The sequence below is a fragment of the Leishmania major genome, chromosome 30 (genome assembly GCF_000002725.2).
Source record: "Leishmania major strain Friedlin complete genome, chromosome 30".
Classification (NCBI taxonomy): Eukaryota; Euglenozoa; class Kinetoplastea; order Trypanosomatida; family Trypanosomatidae; genus Leishmania; species Leishmania major.
Window position 1 is genome coordinate 609,523 of NC_007271.2, and position 18,402 is coordinate 627,924.

Here is an 18,402-nt window from a genome sequence, read left to right on the forward strand (position 1 = left end):
GTGCTTACATACGGTGCAGGCCTTTGAAAGCCGATTTCATGTGCTTGTGCGTGAGGCATAATGTGGGCTATGTGTTGGCCTGTAGACTGTGCTTTCATCATCATCTTCTCGCTCTCTGCACTCTCTGTCTTCTCATTCTTGATTTCTGCTAATGCTGGTGTTTTCTCGCAAATCCTTCCACACAGGATCCCTCAAGGAGAGCGAGACGCCGCCCTCCGCCCTCAGAGCCCACCGGCAGGGCCCCACTCCGTCGTATCAAGAGTATCACTGAAACTTGCAGCGCCATCCTGCGTAGGACCACAAGCGCTCCATTCGAACCTTCCCCCTTCGCCACGTCATGCGAGCGCGCGTCTTCTTGCGCTGTGCCGCCAGGGTGGTGACTCCAGGGGCAGCCACATGCACTTCCTCCATCTCTTTCTCGCCCCCACCCTCGTCGTATTCCCCAGCGTCTGCCCACAGCACCATGCACGCGTTTCGCACGCGTGACATTACGCTGCGTGTGCCCAGCAAAGACAAGCTCCTGCGCTTCTCCTTTTGCTCTTCCCGCCATCTCCTGGCTGAGACGATCCGTCGGCACGACCTCCTGCGGAGCACCGGGGCGCACGTAGACTTCCTGCAGCTCCTCGGAACACAGATCACGTTTACAAGCCTGCTCGCCTCCGCACTGGAGGGCGAGGAGCGAGTGGAAGCTCGATTCACGGCGGAAGAGGCCACCATCTTGACGGAGGCGCTGGCGCTGGGGGAGTGTCGGTGCTACCTGCGACCCGAGTACAATGCGCAGCTGGCGGAATGTGGTCTTCCGACGTTCCCGCTGCGCGTGAACCGTATCCTGTATCGCCAGGAGAAGCCTTTTTCGTCGGTCGTGCACGCCGATCTGGCCGAGCTCCTTCAGCCACCGTGTGACGTCGCCTCTAGCTTCGCTGCTGCTTCCAGTGGCGCAAACGAAGCCAGTGGTGCACCGTTCTCCTTGTATCTGCCTGACATGGAGAGGCGGGTGCCGCTGGAGGCTTGGAAGAGCTTCTTCTCCTACAACAGCAGCCTGCACGCTTACAACTACCTGCGCCGGTCCGACGGCAGCGTCCCGGCGGTGTGGCTGCAGTCCCGGATCGACGCGGTCAGGCTTGTGGATCACGGATTCTTGAACGTGGACAGCACTGCTGCAGCTGCTGCATGGCAGCGTGGCGAGGCGTGCAGTGACGAGGACGACGAGAAGGCGCAAGATATCCGGCGAGCTCTTCTGCATGCAATCCCATTCAGCTTTGGTGTGGTGGTGACGCCGCTGGCTGCTGGCGTTGCGGTGGACCAACGTGTGAACCAGCTGAACCGTGTAGTGATGGAGGCCGCCGCACTGCTGAGCGCACCGTCTGGCGGCGGCGCAACGGTCACCTCGGCTCTGCAGCCGCTTCTAGATCGATGCGCAGAGAAGCACACCGCGTGCCAGCACATCCTGTCTCTGGTTTCTGGTGACCACGATGGTGCCTATCAAGCCGCGGTGGCGGCTCGGCAGTACAACGACGATCCGGCGCAGGTGGCTGCGGTGGTGGACCCGATACGGCGAGCGCTGGGGGTGCAGGACTTTGTGGTCCCCCTAGCGGCAACGGAAGCGGCGCGGTCGGGGTTGGACTTTTTTTGCCGCTGCTCGAAGCAGAACGTCCTGGAGTCCCTCGTCTCCGCGCCCCCTCGTGCGCTGGAGTCGCTGAAGGGGAGCGACAACACAGTTCACTGCTCCTTTTGTGGAAGGCGGTACAAGCTCGCCGGCGCGGAGTGGCAGGAGCTGGAAATGGCTCGATCCGCTTCCACGCCGCCGCAGTGATCACAGTCCCTCAGAGAGTAGAGTCCGCTGCTTTCTCTTCCCCTCACACGCCACTTGTACGGCCTGCCAGACTTGGCGTGCGCCGTGTACTTCGTAGTCTTGTTTCCGCCTGCCTCTTCGTCATCTTACTCTGCTTGCAATGGCCAAGCGCATCGCAGCTACACCAAAGCGCCACCAAGCCGAATGCCGCGCGAGCGCTGTGTCGGAATGCCTTATTGAGATGGGCAACGTTGCGTGCCGAGCAGCTGCACGCTGCGCGCGGTGCAACGCGCGCATCATGATTACCGCTACGCGTGCCGCCGTCTGGGAACGTCATATGCTCGCCTCGCGCTCTTCCCCCTCCCCTTCCCGCTATCAGTGGTCCTCCTCTCGCTTCTCTTCAGCGCGTGCTCAGTGATGTGGCCGCTGCTTTGGTTCGCGACTGGGCAATGTCCGCCCTGGTGACAGTTGGGTACACCTCAGTGCGGAATCTCAAGGTTCAATGCCCTAACTCTCTGCGAGGAAGCCCAGCAGTCTCCTATCCCCTTGCCAACGCCGCACCACATCTGGTGGTGACACGGTCACGCACCCACGACGTGGGGAGGTGAGAGCGATGTGTTGCTGCTGACGTGTGCGCCGTCCGCGTGACGGACGAGGTGCGAGCGTGGCTGGAGGATATCCCACCCGACCCTGACGCTGCCTCCTGGTGTGGGGAGCCTGCGCCGCGGCGAGGGGGGGATGCGCCCGGAGGGGTGGCGGCCGGCGGAGCGGGTGGCTTGCCGAGCTGGAGGCAGCGGCCGTGCTTGTGTGCGTGGGTCGGCGCAGTGCTGTGACGCGTGTGCCCACCGCTGCCTCACGCCACGTGACGGACATGTGACAGGGCTGAGGGTGGAATGTAGTTCAACTGATGCGGAATGGGAGAGAACGGACACGCTGAACGAGAAGAAGGCGAATGCGCGGGCGCATCACCGCTCGTCAGTGTTAGTGTCTGTACACTCCCTTAATGGCACTTGCGAACTCAAGCGTGCCCGCAGATCGCTGACGCAGATCCCCGTCCCTATATCCAGCAGCAGCATACGACATGCTCGAGCGGGTGCTGCACATATTATAGCGTCCACGTAGCAAATCCTTGTATTCACGTTTTTATAAGGTGACTGTTTCGAAAGAGACTGGCCTGATGTCTCGAGTCCTGGCCATTCATCTTTCCTTTTCGAGAAAGTCGACGGAGAAGGGGAAGAGCATGAAGAGAAGACTCGGCCACACGCACGGCTCAGCGTGCAGGGGAGGGGTTGTCGCCCAAGATTTACTTCGGCGGTGCCGGCGCATACGTCGTCGGTGCTCTCTGAGGCTGCAGCTGCCTTCGTAAGAAGCTTCGCTGGGGTGAAAAACAGATCACCCCATCGTAAACCTGGAACGGATTTTGCTCCTCCGACAGCTGTTCTTTGATCTTCCTCAGGCCCTCGCACAGCGGGGTAAGGGTGCCGCTCGCAAGTGGCAACGCCACGTCCTTCACATGCAAGCGGGCAAGAGACGAACACGGCGCAGAGTTGCGTGTCGGCAGGATTCAGTGGACCGGCTGTGTAGAGGAACACAACGTGTTCAGCGCCAGACTCGCACCCACTGCCGCTCAAACCCATTCAGCTGCTTTCTGCGCATGCAGGATGGGGAGGGGTGGCGATGGCCCGTCACCAGGGCGACACCTTTGCCCCGACTGGGGGGAGGGGAGGGGGCGAGGGTGTTCTGCCGTGAAGCGGGTGCCTCGTGTAGGCCAAGGCCGGAGGCGAGCGGCCGCTGCCGGCCGATCTGCTACCCGTACAGGCAGGTGATGTGCGAAGCAGTGGACGGTCATGTGCAGGTCACCATCCTCGCTGTACCACTGCTGTCGCGCGCATGCGCTGTGAGAGACTGATAATCCCGGCCCCACCGCGCGGAGCTTGCGACGTGGCGCCTACGGTACGCCAGCTGAGGGCGCAGAACCGCACGCGGTCAAGACAGCAGGCATGCTGTCCCACGCCTCCTCTAAGATTCCCGCAATCCAATGCGACCGCAGAACATGTGGAAGGTACAGCGCACCCACGACCTGCTGGCTTGCTGGCGAAGAGCAAGAGCCCGTTCGCGCCGCCAAGCACGGCATATTGCACCGCAGCGAAGCGTCGCATGGTGGGGGAGGTAGCGACGGCAGGGAGTGTCGAGTTCCACACCGTAGGCCTTACCTGCATGTAGATCACCGCCCCCTCCCAACTGCGGCGCGAGGAGTACCGTACTTCCACCGGTAGGGTAGTACTCCGCTGGCGATCCCGTGCGCGGGCGCCTTGTCGGCGATGGTGCCGCCCCTCAGGGAAACGCTCCTCGAGCAGGCCGTCTCCCGACGAGTCCTCAGGAGTGACCCACCACCACCACCTCTTCAGGGTACGCCATGTCGATGTGCTTCACGTCAATGTGAGGGGGGGGGGGGGCGGCTACGCACGCACAAGAGACGGGAGGATAGCAGACAAACAGCGTGAGGAGCGCACGAGGCATCAGTACACGCCAAAACACCCCAGCGAGAGAGCGCAGAGAAGAGGAGATCGGGGAGGCCCCAGGAGCACTCATCAAAGAGCCAAGCCCCCCAAACTTGGTCAAGACTCTGTAGTTCTCGAGGCCGACAAGCCGTTCACCCGCCTCTCGGCCTACCCTGCATCCTTGGACCTCGCGACTTCTTCGCTCGGTAGAGGACCCACGGGATAGGCACAGACAGGCAAGCTGGGCATCGCTCTTTTCTCGTGGATTATTTGCCCTTATCACTGACTACACGCTGGAAAAGGGTCGGCCTCTTCCCTTGTTATTCCTTTCTTTTAGCCTGCAGACTGCTCACTTCTGCAGTTCTTCTCTATCACAACGTCGTCCTCGCTTCTGCCCTCCCTTTCCTCATCATCGACGTTGTTGCTACTTGAAGGAAGGTGCTCGCAGAGAAACACAACAGCAGCAGCCCAACCAGTGTGCCCACTTGTGGCGCGGATATCTTTTCTACCTTTCGCCCTTGCAGCTAGTGAAAAAGGCTTCACATATCTCAGCCAACCGTCACGATGCCCACCGCGAAGGTGACGGAGAAGGAGGCGGCGTGCGTGACGGCGCTCAAGGGCGAGTACCCGGCCAGCAAGGCCGACCCCGCAGATGCCGGCTTCCTCAGCGACAGCACGTACCTCCGCTTTGCACGTGCGCACGATGGCAACGTCAAGAAGGCTTCTGAGCTGCTTGGTGCCACCTTGAGGTGGCGCAAGCAGACCAAACCCTACGCCATCACCATGGAGGAGGTCCAAAACGCGATGAAGCAGACAACCATGTACTGCGGTGGCCGCTGTAACATTGGGTGTCCCGTGATTGCGATGGTCCCCGGCATGCAGAACGACTGCACCGTCGAGGAGAGAACGAAGCAGCTGGTGTACATAATGGAGGAGACCCACCGCAAGGGCTACGAGCGCATCACCTGGATCATCGACTTTGGTGCCATGGGCAGTCACCGCGATGAGCGCAGCAAGGAGGCGCGCAAGGAGACAATGAAGATTTTGCAGGACTACTACCCGGAGCGCATGGCACGCATCCTGCTCTACCGGACGCCGTGGTATATTCGCATGTTACTCGGTGCTGCCAAGATGTTCATGGATGCCCGGACCGCGGCGAAGGTCTACAACGCTGGGAGAACTATTGAGGCGCTGGAAAAGTTCGTTGACCGCGACCAGGTGCCGCCGGTCTGCGGTGGTACAATGAAGGGCTCCGCCTTGTCGCACCTCGAGGAGCTGCCGAGCCTAAACAGCGAGTAGACACAGCGGCCAGATCACAAACAGCACACCGTGGATGCGGACGGTGCCAACGACGGTGACCTAGTGACGCCGAACAATACGGCGGAGAAGGAGCCTGCTGCAGCTAATGATGAGACGAAACGGAATGATAACATGGTTGATACGGATGCTGCGTGGGCAATGCAGAGCAGTAGAGCCAGCAGCGCCGTAGGTGGCGCATGCGATCCAATTCTGGCGATTTTCTCTACTGCTTTGTCTCATCATCTGGCTCGATTCTGGGAAAGAGGTGCCGTCGTCGCCTTCCTCTTTCTCTACGGGACTTCAGTATTCTTGTTTTGTTGGCGTTTTTCTTTCAACTCTGTTGGCAGTGCCTGCACGCCTACGGCCACGTGGATGGCCGACGACGGGGATTCCGCTCTCGTGGCCCAACGACTGTTCTGAGGATGGGTGATGGGGCAATGGTGATGGCACGGGCTGCTGCGTGAAGTCGGGTCTCTCTTGTGCAAGTGCCTGGAGCATGGGTTGATATTAAACGTTCGTTTATGTGTGTGTGTGTGTGTGCATTACCTTGAGCGCTTCCGCCTTTTAGTGCCTGTGGGAACGCTCTCTCTCTCTCTCTCTCTTTGTTGTTGTTGTTGTTGTCAGCGCTGGGCCTTTGCAAACAATACATATCGTTGTGGCTGTCTTTGAGTATATGTTAAGTCATTGCCTGTTTTTTTTTCTCTCCGTTGGTAGCCGTCCCATCATCCTTACCTCTGCCGTTTTCTTTTCTTTCTCTCTCTCTCTCTTTTCAGACCAACTAAAACGGCCTTGCCTCTCTCTCTCTCTCTCTCTGTGCGCGTGTGTTCAACGGTTTCGCACTGCCTAATGAAAACAACTCGTTGTCAACTCGCTCTCCCGTTGTATGGGGGGGTTTTCATCTCTCATCTTTTTTCTTTGGGGAGAGAAGTCAATACTCTGCGGCTCCCCGTGCAACTCGCGCCTGTGAGGGCGGCAATGCGGCATCGCCTGTGCTGCTGGTGTGTGGCAACGGCGTACTGATTCGGGGAAGCGAGGAAGGTTTTTTCGCTTCTCCCTCTCTGCGTGTATTCCTGCAATCGTGGTGCATCGCACTCCCTTTTTTCTTTGATTACACGCACAGCTCGATTACTTCCACCCACGCAAGCACCAGCAAGACTAAGCACGCTTAGCCATTGACACGCACTCGCATCTCGGCACACAGATCAAGTAAACGACATGGAGAGGAAGGAATAGGGCCCGTCTACATGCAAGACAGCATTGTCATTGGATTTCCGATGTCCTTGTCTCGTCACAGCACACACACACACACACAGATATGTATATATCCTTGTCTCTCCGACCTTTGTCTTTGTGTGGGTGCGTGGGTGCGTGGGGGGAGGGAGAGGGTGCTGCCTCTCTTCTTCTCCCTCGACCGTCTTCTCTTGCACAGAACCAACGATACCTTCTGAACGGAGGCATGGCGCGCGTGTGTGTTGTTGCTTTTTGGTTCTTCTAAGATGCCTCTCTCTCTCTCCTTATTGCTCCTTAAGTGTTCGTGTGCGCGCGTTTGATGCGTTGTGCTCTTCACGGGTGTCAACCAACGACAGCGAGAGGCGCGGCGTGTCGTGTAAAACGAATGCAGCGGTGAGGGGTGTAAGCCGCGGTGAAGGCACGCCGCCGTCTAACGAGGCCGCTGTCGCCGACGACGGCATACTTGGCTCTCGCTGTGTCACGTGCACACACATGACCAATGCCGGCGCACGATTCGCTTCTGCGCACTCATGGCGAGAGGCTTCTTCTTCCCCCCTCCTCCTGTCCCCATGTCTTCCTCGGACGCGTTCTCTCATGGAAAGACATTCATGCGAGCGAGCCACCACTCCACTCACCCTCTCATCTGCGGCGCCACCCTGTTGTCTTCTTTCACCTTTCTGCTTGGTTCTAATGCCCTCCCCTTTTACCTGCCTCGTGTGTAGCCGCGCCCTCGCCGGCTACATCACAGGATCTTCTCTCACGATTGAAAGCAAGCCTTGCTATGGGGTGCTTGTGATCGCCCCCCTCACTTATCGCTCTCTCTCTCTCTCTCTGCTCTGCTCTGCTTTTCTCCGTGTGACTCGCTTTCTTCGTCCAGCATTCACTTATGACTGTCCCTTCAGTATTGCGTGGCGTTGATTCGCATACTCGAACAGAGAGAAAAAAAAAGTACGCTCACTGCACAGGCGACCTGGAGGGAGGCCAGCGACGTGGCGGGGCCGCAGAAGCGCGTCTCTCCACGCACGATGAGCCCCCCCCCCGCAGAGGCGGAATTCCTCGACGGCGACGCGTACTTGCGCTTTCGTTGTGCTCGAAGAGGCAGCGGTAGGGAAGGCAGCGGGGATCCTGCAACGTACAAGCGAGTGACGGAAGCGTGAAAGCCGAACACGTTGACCACGAAGAAGTGCAGGAGACAATGACGCGCTTAATGATAATGGGTGGCGGCCACTGAAAGTGGGGCCACGCTGTGCTTATCATGGCACGGGTCGAACCGAAGGAGCTGCTCATGAAGGCATGCAAGAGGGGCCTGCACGGCGCGCCAGAGGAGACGCCGCGCAAAGGCGATGACCGCAATCACGTGGATCTCCGACTGGACCTACATGTCGAAGCGGAAGCGAGAAAGAGCACACGGGCAGACCAAAAGTGAGCTCACAGAGTGGAAGAAGGCAATGCTGTCTGTGCTTGACCGCTACCCCGGAGCGGCTCGAGGAGACGCTACTCTTCCACCAACTCTTCCTGATGGCACGAATGTTCGCGTTTGTTCGCTTCACTCTTGACCTCACCACGTCTGAGACGGTGCGCATCGTCGGTATCTCCGTGAAGGAGCTAGCGAAGTTTGTAGATGGCGATCAGCTTTCAGAGCTGTGCGAGGGAGCCATACCGGGCGCGGTGACGACGCACTTCCGTGAGTTGTCCAACTTGAACACGCCGAGTGCGAATGAGATGTTGACTTGTTTTATTCGTTTGCTATCTTCTTTGATGGCATTTGGTTGTCGCGTGGGGAGCGAGTGGCAGCTGCCTCACAAGCACGCGCCTCTCAAAGGCCGATCCGTGTGCTGCGCAACGTTCGTGACGGAAGACGTTACTACAGTGCATTTTTGTCTTGTTGCTTGTTTTCCTCCTTGCGCGTGTCTCGGAGCGGTGTAGGGCGTGCGTCGACGGTGTGCCTTTTTGTGTTGTTGTTCTTCTCCTTTGGCTATTTCGACTCACCGACTCCACCCCAACGCCGCCCATGACGTGAGCGACTACAGAAAAGGAGAGCCAACAACCGCATTCACGCTCTCTCTCATCGCTTGCCCGTCAAGTCACGGAGCGGCGAGCAAGGAATGTTTGGCAAGGACACGGCAGTGCACACTTGCAGCCATACCCACAAGGGCGTCCAACACGTGAAAACAACACGCATACAGTAAGTGCGAAAGAGAGAACGAGAGAGAGAGAGCGAAGCAGCGAAAGGTGCCACAAACCCCTCCGCGTCCCACCGCACCTCTTTCCAAGTTCCTTTACGCTTCATGATTGGTGCTCTCTTCCTCTTTTTTTGGTGTTGTTGGCTCGTGTTGCTTTATTCTGGTCTGTGTGCGTTTTGTTGTTTTGTTTCAACCGCCAACTACATCCTGCTCAACTCACTCGTATTCGGCGTGCGGCGATGCTCGCGGGCGCGTGTGTCTGAGCGACCCCACACGTATGACATTGGGTGGGCGCGCGTCTTCGTTTGAGCTGCACACGCACACATAATCAACTGAACGAAAAAAAAAATGCAACTGGCCGAAGGTACAACGAACGGAGTTGCTCTGCTCTAGCGTTACAACCTCAAATCATGGCGTCGCCACTGCTCGCATGTGTCCACTTTTTGTTTTCTTCTCTGCTATCTCTCCCGTGAGCGTCGCAAAACATGTCATTGGTGTCGGAAGAGGGGCTGCGGAGCTGGTGCGCGCGATGCAGCCTCCCACTCCCTTCCCCCTCCTCCGAAGCAAAAAAGTGACTCGATGAGTTACCTAAACTGGTGAGAACAAGTAGATGTGCCGTGCTGCTGCTCATGCGGCTCTCGGCCAAAATGTGCCCGCATCGATTTCAATGCAGGTGCATTCCTCTTTTTTTTTATCCCTTCTCCTGCGGCGACGCCTCCATGCGCCTCCTCTTGTCATCGTGATGCATACGCATCCACGTTATCCACGTCTTTGGTACCCGCTCATGCGACCGAATGTCTTATGTCGTCGTCTTGTGCGTACTCTCTTCTCCATTCGCTATTTTTTGTTCAAGGAGCGCATCATGGGCGAGAAACCACCATCGAAGAAGGGCAGTGTCGGCGATATCGCGATGCCTCAACCAGTAGAAGAGACGGCTGCCACCGCCGCCGTCAGCACGTTGAGCCCTCACACCATTCGTCAGCGCACGTGGGCGAAACGTGTGGATGACGCAGTGATCGAGATGCGGCATGTGCAGCAGCTCCTCCAGAAGCACACAGTCGAGGTGAACACCGTGAAGCGGGAGTTGGAGGAGCTGACGTACACCGCCGCCACACTCTGGGCAGCAAATCCGGATGAGCTCCCTGCGCAGTATAAAGACAAGCAGCATTCGTCGCTGCAGCGGGCGAACAGTCCAGCCAGCGCTGCAGGCCGGTCATCCGACAACACCCCGACAAAGCGGCGCGGTGGACCAGACACCACATCGCCTTCTACGAGTCTCGGAGCCGACGCCCTTCGTGGAATCTCAGAAGTGGCCCTCGAAAGTGTGGAGCAGACACTATTACAACTCTCCCCGGCGCAGCGGGCGAAGGTGTCGGCAGCGCTTCAGTCGCTCTTCTATGCACCCCCAGCTGCGCTGTCCGCGGAAGTCGTCATGGACGGCGCTGGCGTCGATTTTGCCGGCGACCCGCCGTCCGCAGCGGTAGATGGTACAGCTCAGCAAAAGCTAGCACCGCCGGCAAAGTCTGGGAAGGCGGCGGCCGCCGTCGAAGTGTCGTCTGCGACGGCGGCGACCAGCGATGGCAAACCGTCGACTGCTGCTACCGTGCGGCGCCATTGCATCCCACTGTCGCTCCTTCTCGCCATGAAGGAGCTGCAGGCGAGGCGGATCAATCTAGAAGAGCGGCTGACAACGGCTACCAATGCTACCGCCCAGCAGCTGCAGCGGTTTCAGCTGCTGCAGGAGGAGCTGATGGTCTCGCAGTACGGCTTGGATGCGGCGCGGCACGATCTGCAGAAGCAGTCCGAGCTCCAGCAAGCGCCATTCGAAGGTGTTCCAGGGCCGTCGTAAAGTGCTGTGGAGACAAGGGGGAGGGGAGGAGGTTATCTGCTGTGTCTTTTTTGCCTGCTGTACGTCGTGTGGTAGAGCTGACGCCTCGAGCCTTGTTCTGAAGCGCCCCTTTGGCTTTGTCTTTCACACCTCATCCAATCCCTCGCGCCTCCTTCCCCAAAGACCATCCTCTTCCTTTCCCTGCCAAACTACAGTGGTGTGCAGGTATGTCTTGACGGGGGAGGGGAAGAGGAAGGCACCCCACACGGCAAAAGACAGCTGTCAACAGTGCCCCGCTTTCACACGCACCCCCCCCCCTCCCCACTGCCCCTTGCTGCAACACATACCCGCTGGGAGTGTGGAGTACAAGGTAAGACGCTGCAAGGGCGGCAGATAAAGTGGAAGATGGTCGGTGGCTCACATGTATAGGAGGCTCCGGCAGGGCCTTGATTTTGGTGCCCAAGAGGCAAAAACAATTAACACGGCAGCGTGCAAAGCAACTGCTTGCTCTCCTCATCCCATCGCCTGAGAAGACAGGCAACCGCATCGGATCCGTAGTGATGCGTAAGTTTCAGTGTGCATTCGTGCGCGGTAAAGGAAGCAGCTGTCTAGGCTGTGCACACAGGCAAGTGTGAGCGGTCTTGTTGTTTCGCACATCGAGAGGGGCATGCAACCACTATGCGTACGCGCCTCACGCATTGACCTACCCACCCCCCTCCCTCTCGTCTCGTGTTGCACCTCTTGCGCACTCGACACTTGTGTGTCCTTCCATGCGCCTCTCCCTCTCCTCTTGGCGAGGTGCGTTGTCTTACAGTCGCGAATGTGCGATGACGAAGCATCGATATCACTTCACGACCAGCACCACAGAGTCCCGCACACGCATACACGGTCAATCAGGCATACACTAGAACCAACAGGATGGGCACCTTATTGTCCCGGCAAGAAGAACTTTTCCTCCGCCGGCAGTGGCCAGAGTTGCTCGAGGATGCCATGGCAGCAGACACGGCCGCACTCTCGGCTGATGCGACAAGCGGACGTGGCGACGGCGGCAAACCCCGGAGCATGGGCGATGCAGCGCCACCGCAAAAACGGGTGGGGCGAGTCAATAAAGGGGACTTCCGCCTCTCCTTTCAGGAGTGGCAAGCCTTCCTGTCAGTGCTAGAGTCGCAGAGTTTCAAGTCGAGCAGCGCCCCCTCCGACCTATGCGCTGCCCTCTCCCGGGCGCAGCTGCATGTGCCTGCTGTGGCCCTGATGGTGCACTTGTGCGTATGGTGGAGAGGAGCCATTTCCGCTGGCGTGCTGGGTGAGCGCGTCGAGCAGCTAGCGCGGCTTGTGGCGGACGTGAAACATCCCAGTGAGCATAACACGGTGAGCACGTGCTTGAGCAGCGGCGCAGGACCCGGTGCAGGCGGTCACGACGTTGACGACGTCGGACAGGGGTCTGAGGACACTCCGAGTAGTCGCCGTGCAAGGCTGGCGCGCTTTGTAAAGCAGCGCATCGTTGAGCGTTCCAAGCGCGGCTCAAGCCCCTCCGCCGCCGCCGCCACAGCCCAAGACGAAGAGGAACTGTCACTAGACACCTTCGCGGACATGGTGGGACTGACACAGCAGCTACTAGAACAGGAAGGTGTGCTAACTGCTGGCACGACAGGTGTCGCTGAAACCTCCAGCACGCAGGGCATGCGCACCTTTGAGCTTTACGACGAGAAGATCAACAACACTGAGGCGCTCAAGCAGCGTCCTATCTTGGCGGTGGTGATGGTACTGGTGCTTGCTGTGTACGCTAGCAAGATTGTAGCACGTCCAGAGCTCGCCGCGCGCAGCGTGGCGCACTTGGAGGCTCTTGAAAAGATGATGGTGCTGGGCAGCAGTGATGGCAATCGGAGCGGAGCTGCTACTGTTGCTCTCCCTCATCCGACATCGTCGTCGTCATCGACACTGGCCGCGCTTTGGCCCCTGACGGGTGAGCTTGAAGTAGCCCTCGTGCATCGCCAGCACGAAGCCGACGCCGCGCGTTGCTCCTCCAGCGAAGGTGAAGAACTCCGCTCCACGCTTCAGCACATGCATGAGAAACGGATGTTGCTTCAGCAAGACAGCTCAGCCGCGAAGGCTGCGACCCCGAGCGAGAGATGGGCAGCCGGGGCCTCGCAGTACATTGGCCAGCGCCCAATCTGGGCTGCCCTGCGCTCCCACTTTCTCTCAGCCGGCGTCTTCGATGCAGACAAGCCGACAGTGCTGGTGTTTTTTGGCCCCTCCGGCTACGGCAAGTCGGAGTTGGCAAAGCGGGTGGCCAGCGTGCTGCACGGTATTCCAATGCCGGAGCTCGAGGCGTCCGGCAAGATGGTGTACATTCACATGCCGTCCTTCTGCACCAAAGACAGCATCTATTCTCTCGTCGACCCGCCGGCCGCCCACGTCGGCAGCGGTATCCTCCTCTCCGCCCTGCAGAAGCATCCGGACGCCGTCGTGGTGCTGGACGAGTTCGAGAAGAGCACGGCAGAGGCTATTAACAACCTGTGGCTGTCCGCCTTTCAAAAGAACGGTGTGCTGCGCTCGCTGAAGGAGGCGAACCGATCCGTCTCCACAGTGCGCACGACCTTTATCCTCACCTGCAACATCGCGGCGGAGGGCATTGCGGCTCGCGAACGCCTCTACCTCAGCGCGTCCCCGGCAGATCAAGAGAGGATTCGGGCACTTTTCCAGTTGCAATGCAGGAACGTGTGCCAGGAGACCATGGGTGACCCTTTCGTCAACCGCGTGGATCACTTCTTCCCCTTCATGCCCTACACACGTGCTGAGCGGCGGCAATTTGTGTGCCTCCTGCTCGAGCGACTCCTGACAAGTCAGGCTGAGAAGGGCCGCACCATCTACGCTACACCGGGGTTTGTGGATGTGATGGCGGAACGGCTCCACACCTTCCACGCCGCCACGCTGGAGGAGGCTGTGCGGACGCAAGTCGTGCGGATGGCACACGAAGGGTGGAAGTCTGGGGTGCTCACAGCTGAGCGCCGTGTCGCCGGTGGCACCGTGGCGGTGCTGCTGCCTGCAACAAGGTCGGAGCTCATGAAGCACGCAGCAACCTCCTCATCATGCCCAGCGTCGACAACGGGTGGTTGTTCTGCTGCCCGCTTGAGCAGCGACGACCTCGTCGACGTAGGCGACCGCTCGCTTTTGGTCGAAGCGTGGGAGTCGCTGCCTGGTGGTCCGCAATCGCTGACGCAGTGGGAGGTAGCGGGGGGAAGAGATGGTTGCGCGCCTGGGACCGCGGACGAGGACGACATCTTGAGTCCACCGAAACTGACGCCGACGCCTTCGACGTGTCGGCGAGACACCAGCCTGTTTTCCGCGACACCCTCCACCACAACCTTGCCGACACCCACGCCAGGCGGTGCTGAGCCGCCTGCCGTCAGCGCACCCGCTTTAGAGAAGGAATACGAGTACGAGTGTCTTACCGACAAGGTTCGCATTCTGGAGCTGGAAAAGGAGCTGGACACGACGCGGGACCTGCTGAAGCAGCGTGACTTGGAGATCGATACACTGAAGGACAAGATCTTGCTGCTGCAGAAGGCGCTCGCGTTGGTGCTTCTTTCACTGTTGAGTTGCCTCTTCCTCATAGCGCTCATCATCGGGCTCAAGCTGACGCTGCTCTTTGCCCTGGCCATAGCAGCCTGTCTCGTGTTTGTGCTCGGTGTTCCTCTGTCCTTCCTGCTCGACGCCGTGCGCGGGCTCTTCCACTTGCTGGGTCCCTACAAGACCGGCGGGCTGCTCCTCCTCCTGAGTGGGTGGCTAGCGCGGGCATCTCGGTCAGCTGCGTCGTGCTCGTAGGGAACTTGCAGGCAAAGACGCGGCACAATTAAGGCGGAAGAATGGCGAAACCGCTGTGCTTTTTCTTTGTGTGTGTGTGTGTGCGTGTGTGTGTGTGTGCTTGGAGTGTTTTGCCGAGAACACCGATATACACCACCACCATCACACCACCCTCGCAACCGCAACAAAACTAGTACGGCTACGCGCAAACCGCATCATCGCCGGCGACGCTCCCTTCTCTCTCCATCTGGTATTCTACAGGTTTGCCCACGTGCAGTCCATAATAGTGCACGGGAGAGTGTAGACATCAAGTGCAGGGACACACCAGCAGCGACCGAGTGAGCCATGAAGTGTGCTTCAGTGCCCAGGCAGCCTTCTTTCTCTCCCCTTTCCACTCGCTCTTGGCTTTCTGTATTGTTTTTCGTGTGTTGCAAGAGGAACCTGAACGTCCGTGTGGTCGTCATCCCTGCGGACCGGCGGACCCCCCCCTCTCCAACAAAAACACGACGCGCGTTTGCACCGACAAGCAGCATCATCATCCACATAATCGCGCGGAGACCGAGACCGAGACCGCCAACACACACACACACACACACACACACGGCAACGTGTGCGTGTGGTGTCTACTTATCTTGCTTGCTCGCTCTCTCTTTAAGCAGCCAACATACCGCGCAAATGGAGAGCGGCAGCGATTCCTCCGAGGATGGGGCCATGCAGTTCAAGGTGGTTGTACTGGGTAACGGTGCCGTTGGCAAGACTTCCCTCATCCGCCACTTCTGCGATAGCGGCTTTACGAAGAGCTACAAACAAACCATCGGAGTGGACTTCTACTCGCGCAAGGTACAGCTGCCGCACAGCCACCCCCCTGTAACGCTGCAGCTGTGGGACATTGGCGGGCAGCAAATCGGAGGCAAAATGCTGGCAAACTACATCTACGGCAGCCACGCAGTATGCCTCGTATATGACATCACCGATCTGAACTCCTTCAAGGATCTTAGCGACTGGAAGGAGTGCGTAGACAATGTGTTCGCAGATGCGCCGGCCGTTGACAAGCCCAAGATGCTACTCGTGGGAAACAAAGTCGATCTGCCTAATCGGCAGGTTACAGACCAAAATCAAGCCGCCTTTAGCAAGAACTTCAGCATGCCGCACTGCACCGTGTCGGCACAGTCTGGAGAGCGGGTGAACGCCATGTTCACTCGCATCGCCGCAACACTGGCGGGGGTGGAAATGAAGCAGCAGGATTTGGATTTGGCAGATCGCGTTGCGGCAAATGTGGTGAGTCGACCAGAGGAGCGGCAGGCGGCGCCGCGGGCGCTTGTTCTGCAGGCCACCAGCAACTCACAAGGAAAACGAAAGAATGGCGACTGTGCAGTCATGTGAGGGGAGGGATGGGCCGCCCGTTCTCGCTTTCCCTTGCCCCCAGTTGCCGTTGCCGCAGCACCTCGCTCATGTTGCCCGTCGACCAAGGAGACGACGTAACAGCGCAACCTTCCTTTTCTTGTTTTGCGGTATCGCTGTGGATGAGCAGCATCTTGCAGCTGCACCCGAAAGGAAAGAAAAGGAAAATTCAAAGCAAACACGAGAATGTATCACAGCAGCGAAGCGGAAAGCAAGTAGGGAGGAAAAGCAATTGGACAGCCTAAGCGAGAGCGTTGGGAGGTTTGCTCGATTGAGTGGCTCTCACCTCTTCTTCTTTTCCCCGCGCCCTTTCGATGTTTTATCTCTTTCTGCAGAGTACTTGATTGCCTTTGTGGGGACGTGTGTGTTTGTGCACGTTGTCGTGTAAGATGTCGGGGCCAGCGTTGATTGCGTTCGCGCCGACCGACACCGCCTTTTGAGAGAAGGAAGAGGGGAGAGACGGGGGCGAGATACATGCGCCCTTGACCACGTCACCCCCCCCCCTCACCCCTCACCCCACCCAAGCGCATGGATGGCCTGTGCGGGCCGTGTCGTCGGATGCTGCGTCACCAATATGCATCTAAAGCATATATAGCACACACACAGACGCACGCATACAGTAGTCAAAAACGAAACGCCCTAAAGCCAATCATTCCGTCGCCCTTCCCTGTGCTGCGGTCGCGTGCCTTTCATCTGCCGCTTTATATTGCTGCCTTCGTGCGCCTCCTGTGTGCTGAAAGCGGCCGTAGTGGTGCGAAGGACGAGAGGCGGCGCGAGGGCGATGCGATTTGCCGCCCCCCCCCCCCCCAAACACCCCTTTCCTTCTTTGTTGTTAGAAGGATGAGGAGCGTAGCACGTCCCTCGATTCGCCCGGTGATGTGTGTGGGGGTGGGGTGGGGGGTCAGCGCAACAGTTGCACGACTATTCTCTCCTTCCCGTTGTCGTCTGCGCTTTCCTGTCTACGTTCTTTTGTTGTTTTTTCCTTTCAAGCTCACGTCTGCGGCACTGGCTCACTCGTCACGTTCTCCGTGCGCCGGTACGCGGGGAAGAGAACCCGAGAGTACCATTAGCCTTGCTGCATCGTGTGAAAACAATCAGGTCGCACCACTGCGCCCTCGCCGAGGAGTAGCAACGAGTACTCAGTTTGTTCGTGCCTGCCTGTATATGTAGGCGCACTTCCTCCGACGCTTCAATAGGCACGCGTGCGAGTGAGTCTCGCAAAACGCACCAACAGGCTTGCTCAGGGGAGTCTTCTCACTGACGCGGCGGCACACGCACATAGACACACCTCGTTATCTGTGGCGATGAAGACTCTAGATCAGTGGCTCGAGGATAGCTCGTCCGAAGACGACGTCGAACAGGTGCAACGCGCTGCCAGCAGCGATGGCGATCCGCCTAGTGCCTCAGGTGGCGACCATCCCAACGAGTTGCCTGCGGTCAGCGCCTCGCACAACAGCGGCGGTGGCGCATCCGTGTCCGGCAGTCCCGTCTCGGCGCATACACCGACTACGATGCGGCCAGTGAATCACCCGCACGGCGGCCTCTACGGAAGGCAAGAGGAAACCCGCGACAAAATGATGCGTCTACTAGGCGCGGATGCTGTTGTCAAAGCCACGTCTTCAACATCATCAAGCGCGTCCCCAAACAGTCCCGCGTGGCCCGTAGCTGCAATGCCAGACCGCAGCCGCTTCCTGTTGGGCGCAACGTCGGCCTGCACTCAGCCCGTGCCGCAGTCCTTTGGGATACCATCTGTGCTGTCTGGTGGGAGCCTCACCGGCACCAACGCCAGCTCTCCGATAGGCGCGCAGGCCCGACCGCTGAAGGTGGTCACCCAAACAAACACGGCGACCGGCTCCAGTCAACTGCCTGAGGTCGAAAAGACTATGCAGGATTTCAACGGCGACTCGGCCTACGAGGCGGTAGAAGTGATGGTGGTCGACCGCGGAACTCAGACAGTGTCGACGGTAGGAACGCAGACCGACCCGCTGCCAATGCCCTACGGCGCCTACTACCCCGGACCCTTCGCGCCATCGCCGTACACTGGCGCTAGCTCGTACGCTAGATGGATGCCGCCAAGTCTGCCACTACGAAGCTACGGCGCCGGCGTGGATGAGCAGCCATTTCGGCACCACTACCACGACTACGAGCAGCGGGAGGCGGCAGAAGCTGCCAAGCTGCGCGGTGAGCTCGAGATGATTCAGAACTCCATTGACATGCTGATCGCCCGTTACAATCTCCCGCCACCTCCAACGTAGCGCGTCGTGGTGCCGGTGTTTGTGTGTTAGGTTTCTGTTTTCGAGCACCCTTCCGGCATGGTTGCGTGTTGCCGGCATGACTGCTTCCTCTAATCTACGTACACTCGTA

At 58.8% G+C, this 18,402-nt stretch overlaps 6 protein-coding genes across 6 annotated transcripts; all 6 read left to right on the forward strand.

Moving 5' to 3' along the window:
* Positions 1–463: 463 nt before the first annotated feature.
* Positions 464–1,813, forward strand: LMJF_30_1670 (conserved hypothetical protein; the record flags this gene model as incomplete). The annotated part of the gene is made up of 1 exon (XM_001684719.1): positions 464–1,813. One exon carries the CDS (start codon positions 464–466, stop codon positions 1,811–1,813), a length of 1,350 nt encoding a protein of 449 aa, XP_001684771.1.
* A 3,044-nt stretch (positions 1,814–4,857) lies between these two features.
* On the forward strand, positions 4,858–5,592 carry LMJF_30_1680 (conserved hypothetical protein; the record flags this gene model as incomplete). The annotated part of the gene is made up of 1 exon (XM_001684720.1): positions 4,858–5,592. The coding sequence occupies one exon, from the start codon at positions 4,858–4,860 to the stop codon at positions 5,590–5,592; it is 735 nt and encodes a 244-aa protein (XP_001684772.1).
* A 4,197-nt stretch (positions 5,593–9,789) lies between these two features.
* LMJF_30_1690 (conserved hypothetical protein) lies at positions 9,790–10,854 on the forward strand (the record flags this gene model as incomplete). Its single annotated transcript, XM_001684721.1, has 1 exon — positions 9,790–10,854. The coding sequence occupies one exon, from the start codon at positions 9,790–9,792 to the stop codon at positions 10,852–10,854; it is 1,065 nt and encodes a 354-aa protein (XP_001684773.1).
* A 1,230-nt stretch (positions 10,855–12,084) lies between these two features.
* On the forward strand, positions 12,085–14,658 carry LMJF_30_1700 (conserved hypothetical protein; the record flags this gene model as incomplete). The annotated part of the gene is made up of 1 exon (XM_001684722.1): positions 12,085–14,658. The coding sequence occupies one exon, from the start codon at positions 12,085–12,087 to the stop codon at positions 14,656–14,658; it is 2,574 nt and encodes an 857-aa protein (XP_001684774.1).
* Positions 14,659–15,312: 654 nt separating this feature from the next.
* LMJF_30_1710 (putative small GTP-binding protein Rab28) lies at positions 15,313–16,020 on the forward strand (the record flags this gene model as incomplete). The annotated part of the gene is made up of 1 exon (XM_001684723.1): positions 15,313–16,020. One exon carries the CDS (start codon positions 15,313–15,315, stop codon positions 16,018–16,020), a length of 708 nt encoding a protein of 235 aa, XP_001684775.1.
* A 1,901-nt stretch (positions 16,021–17,921) lies between these two features.
* On the forward strand, positions 17,922–18,293 carry LMJF_30_1720 (conserved hypothetical protein; the record flags this gene model as incomplete). The annotated part of the gene is made up of 1 exon (XM_001684724.1): positions 17,922–18,293. The coding sequence occupies one exon, from the start codon at positions 17,922–17,924 to the stop codon at positions 18,291–18,293; it is 372 nt and encodes a 123-aa protein (XP_001684776.1).
* Between the last annotated feature and the right edge of the window lie 109 nt (positions 18,294–18,402).